The sequence below is a fragment of the Etheostoma spectabile genome, chromosome 8 (assembly GCF_008692095.1).
Source record: "Etheostoma spectabile isolate EspeVRDwgs_2016 chromosome 8, UIUC_Espe_1.0, whole genome shotgun sequence".
Taxonomy (NCBI): Eukaryota; Metazoa; Chordata; class Actinopteri; order Perciformes; family Percidae; genus Etheostoma; species Etheostoma spectabile.
In genome coordinates, this window is record NC_045740.1 from 16,306,330 (window position 1) to 16,311,351 (window position 5,022).

Sequence of the window (5,022 nt, forward strand, 5' to 3'; positions counted from 1 at the left end):
TCTGGTACAACCTCAAAATACAATTATAAACCTGAAAAGTAGCATAATATGGGCACTTTAAACTGCAGACAAAAGTGACTATCTGGTGCAGAATATCAGAATACATTTGCCAGTCCCTCGAGCTCACCTCAAAACAAGCATAGGTAACTATACAGACTGGTACTTAACTTAAGTTCACCTGTATTTAACAGGCACAGAAACTGTTAAAAGACAGCCCAATAAAATAATATAGTTCATACTTTAATTTTGCTGAAGGCTAAGATTGAACTGACATAAAAGATACGTAAATAATGACTAAATTGGCATGTTGGGGTGATAATACTACTACTAACTTAGATCTAATGGTAAACTTGTACCTTTAACAAAACTCTGGCTCACCTTTAAATAACCGCTTAAAGAAGAAGGGAGCACAATGAGCCCCAGAATGTTTGGCATTTGCTTGCCAAGAATCATTTAAAAAGTTTGTCTATATTTTGTTCTCTCTTTGGAGAGTGACATTTTGAAATGTTTGAAATGCCCTCACAAATCGTATGAGTTAAATTCGTTTTTGTTAGTTAATATGATGTATTTCAGCTGTGAGAGCAAATTAACTCAACAGCATTTAGCTGGTGACTGGGGCTTAAGCTGACCTTAAGTTCATCACAGTTGTCTTAAGCAGTGAACCACCCACCTCTGTCTTTCTTTGTGGACGTCTTAAGCTCCTCGATAAGCAGGGTGTGCTTCTCCATTTCCCCTGTGTACTGCTCCACCTGCTCACTCAGTATCTTGATTTGATTATCTCTGTCTTGGACAGCCTTTAGAACATTCACAAACAATTTAAATGTATGAGAATGTATGTGTAAGCACAGCTTTAGCACACTAAATTATCAGCACTTTCGTCATTAAGTCGATTTATGAAGTTAAAAAGAGGAGGCTGAGGTTGAGAGGTACAGGTCAGATGAAACTTACACTGCAGAGCTCATATATGACCTGGACCAGAGCAGCGATAGAGATGGAAGGGAGGACAGGTTGATAAAGCATGTCAAGGCCAAGAGAGAAAGCAGAAAGCAGGAAACGTGACAGATGGGAGAGCATAAAATGACCATCTAAACCAAGTCTTCTGTTAGAAAGGACATAAATAAAAAGACATGCACACAACAATGACCTTCCACATCATTATTTTTATCTTGCATATCACTGCTTTACGGCTACTGCTTAAATCCTTATGGCCTGCAGCTTTAACTGTAATATATTAAAACATAACCACTTACTGTAGTTATGTTTTGTACTAAGTCAAATATTGCTTTTATTTCTGTCAGTACACTCCCTTTCGATAACACATGGCTGGAATAAATATCAAATTCCTGTCAAAAGTTATAGTACATTTCTTTCCATAACACATTTTTTTTTGTGGTGTAAGGTGCTCCAAAATCGGACAACATGAAAGAGGATGAATTCCTCCCCTGACAGACCTGCTGCAAGGCAATGATGTTGCTTTTGTCCAAGTCCAACTGGGCTGAACGCAGCTTTTCCCTCAGATCGCGGATCATCTGCTGGTACACCAAAATTTCATCGTCCTTCCCAGATAGTACTCTCTATGTGTGAGGAAAATAGCATATCAGCACAATGGAAGGCTTGTGATGGTCCTGTAGAACAGTTCAATAAACAGCCAAACTCAGTGTGGATGGTTACAAAGCATAATGATGTGCACATTTACATGGTTTTTAGTCAAGGCAGGCAGGAACTAATGAGCACCAGGAACTAAATCAAGAAAGCAACTCCCCTTGTACCCAATTTCTTTTTGTGATGTCACATGTTTTTTAGGCTACAAATTTTTTTGTCACATACAGCAAACATCTCTTTACTATCCGCTAGCTGCCTGTCCCCAGAACACACTGTAAGAAAACATGGTCTCTGTAGACAGCCCAGGGTCTACAAACGGCAACAAAAACAAACAGCGCCCACCAGCACCACGAAGCATACACAAACAGTGTTCCAGCATTCCAACCAATAACCGTCAAGAAGAATTTGGCAGTGGGGGGTTAGTGCGCGGAAGAGAGAGGGAGGAGGGAGGAGCTAGCTAGCTAGCTAGCCTTCGTTGTGTTTTACAGTACTTTGAACGTCAACAAGAAGTAACATCACCCAACCTTTAATTTGAAATTTAGGCAAATTAGTCCAATAGCATATTCAAAAACCTGTACTTGACCATTTTAAGAGTAGTTGGTAAAACAAGTACATAGTTCGATTTTTATTGTCAACAAAATTGAAATACATTTCTACTTGGTACTATTGGCCACCGATGCTTGCTTACACTGTAAAAGAAGTTGTACAGAAGTTGTGAGAGCCTTGAGGGATGTCTTTGATTAATCAGAGACACTTAGTACAGCAAACTTCACTCAAGATAGTTTCTGGGCCTTCAAAAGGTACTCCCCACGAACGGGGACTTGTTGTGCGGCAGGAACAAAATTAAACATTCAGTTCATAGCGGTCGAAAGGTTTAAAATTCTTCTCTCCTCCTTCATTACACATATCTTTTCACTGCATCTGGTTTATTAAAATAAAATTTGATTAACACTCACCTTCCACTCCTCCACTTTGGCATTGAGTGCTGCCATTACGGGGTCATCATCCTCAGTCATGCTACGAATCCTATCCGTCAACTCACTGATCTGCACATTAAAACACACAACCCATAAAAGCTTCAACAGTGAAGTATTTTGTGATAATAATCCATGTGTGTGATACCCTTGCAGTGAAATGGTCAATGGTGTGGTAACACTTCTCAGCAAAAAACCATATCTATCTATAAATTACAGGAAGGTGTGTCTGTCAGTGTTTGTGTCAGTGTGTGTGTGGGTGTGTGTGTGAGTGTGTGTGTGTGTGTTTGTAAGGTATGCGCATATCTCCCAAACCGTTAGTCCAATGGATTTCAAACTTGACAGGTGTCTTGCTACAGGCACGAGTAAGTGCAGTGCCAAGCTTGACGTTGTGTAGATTAGAAATGCAAAAGATATAGTTAAATATATAGGTAAAAGAAGCACACATTGGCTTTTGCTGTTCTAGCTGCAGGCCACTCCACCTCTCACCCTGTGGACTAGAGAAAGAAGTAGCGCAGCTTTGGCAGCTAAAATGTGACATACACCTCCAACCCACAAAAATGTGCAAAGTAGCATTACTTTGGACTGTCTTTGACTTTGAATAAACATACAAAAATTCCTGAATTTCAGAATCCCACACATGCAAAGCACAACCAGACAACAAGTGCAGACAAAGCGTGATGCCGCTTATAGGCAGGCTTTGCATCTTATAAAGAGAGACGTATCTGTATATACTGTGAAATGCAAGTGAGTCTCTCTCCCTCTCTGTGCTGATTAGCTCTCAAGTTAACGGGCTGGGTGGGTAGTGCATTGCCATGAGTCCATGAGGCTATGTCTGATTACTCCAAATTTTCACTGAGATATTTTGTGATTAGATTCTGAATCTGCAACGTTCTCTGACAGGTAAATAGGTAATAGTAGTACAATGTCTTCCTCTGATGTAAAAGTAGCCTACACTGTAAGTCAGTAGAAGGCTATACAGTGGAGTTGCATATTAAGCGGTTTGGGGTCCTTCTAAAAGTCATTTTGGGATACAATTTGGTTTTGATAAATTCTACAAGCAACAATACCGCAGACCAAGTAAGCGCCTGTTTAAAACAGGCACATTTTCAACGAGCACTGCACGCGTTATACAAACCACACACAGATTAAGGATGGGAACAGAAATACAGAAAAAACTGAGGAGGTTATTTACTTGCAGCTTTGCATGGTCCCTTTCTTTCCTGAGCTGGTCCATACTGGAGTCAGTCTGCTGTACAACAATCTTCATCTTGTTGTACTCATCTGTCATCTTCTCCATCTCCCTCACAGACTCCTCCAGACTTTTCTGCATTTGGTCGTTCTGTGTCCTCAGGTGTACATTTTCATCCTCTGCTCGCTAATGAACACCAAATAATACAATGACTAGAGCATGGTACTATCGACAAGCTTTCTGAATAAAAAGGTCTATTACCGTATTCACCGTATAGTAGACAAATAGACTTCCAAGTACCTGAAGGTCTTCCAAGCACTGGTAGAGCTGTCGGTTGGCCAAGTTGAGCTTCCTCTGGGCCTCTGCATTCTCGTCTCTGGATGGAAATGGGTCTTTCTGGTCCAGCTCTCCACGATAGAATTCCACATCCTGCTCGAGCTGCTCATTCTGTCAGGGTGAGGAAAGGACGGGATTTATCTCAGAAAAAGAACTGGATCCAGTGCCGTGTGATCCTAGACTATTTTAGAAACACTAACATTTGTTATTAAACAACTAGTCTGTCAAAATGAATAGGTAATGCAAATATTTAGATAATTTAATACTTCTTTCAATAATTTTTCATGCAAAGCTTATCTGGTTCCGTCTTCTGAAATGTTTGTCATACTGTAAATTATATCATGAATAGTATTAGAATATTGATGTAAATTGTAGTTAATTGAATATTTTTGGTGGCATGGAGGGAAGGGTGGTCCAATCATTTGCATGTAGGCCTACTGCCCGCTCTGCAGTCACACAGTTTTACTTTAAACAGTAGCTTGGGCCGGGCTTGGGCATGCGTTGCTGGTATGAGTGGTACCGGAGCAGAAATAGAGCTGTATAGAGCAAGAGATAAGACAACGCTGCAACTTATTATTTTTATTTCCTTTTAAACTCAGCTCCATCTAAAATCCTCCTGCTCCGCTCACACGCTCTGGTCCCTACTGGACACCTTACACTCTCTTATACTTCTGTAAAAAGCTGTGGCGAAATAACACAACAAGCAGTAAAACATGTGCAATAAGTGACAATTTGTAGAGATTTTTCAAAATATGTACTCCATATATTTGCTCACTTGTACCTTTAAACTAGCCTGGAACTCCAGACCCAAATCCGAAAGATTAAGAGTCTGGCATCGAGTAATGAAAGTTGCCCATCTTGAGGGACGGAACCAAGCGTGCATTTGAAAATCTCACTGCACGCAATTGGATAACACTA

At 40.3% G+C, this 5,022-nt stretch overlaps 1 protein-coding gene across 10 annotated transcripts in view; it reads right to left on the reverse strand.

Annotated features, from left to right (window-relative positions):
• The window catches only part of cep290 (centrosomal protein 290), a 40,888-nt gene that overhangs the window by 32,600 nt on the left and 3,266 nt on the right, over positions 1–5,022 (reverse strand). For 7 of the 10 annotated variants that reach the window (XM_032522869.1, XM_032522867.1, XM_032522874.1 and 4 more), the window contains 6 exons: positions 4,069–4,215; positions 3,772–3,954; positions 2,559–2,648; positions 1,452–1,574; positions 949–969; positions 671–794 (listed from right to left, as the gene is read on the reverse strand). In XM_032522869.1, coding sequence (XP_032378760.1) covers positions 671–794; positions 949–969; positions 1,452–1,574; positions 2,559–2,648; positions 3,772–3,954; positions 4,069–4,215 — 688 coding nt within the window. The remainder of the gene's footprint in view (positions 1–670; positions 795–948; positions 970–1,451; positions 1,575–2,558; positions 2,649–3,771; positions 3,955–4,068; positions 4,216–5,022) is intronic. The other 3 variants (XM_032522875.1, XM_032522870.1, XM_032522876.1) reach the window with 1 other exon arrangement.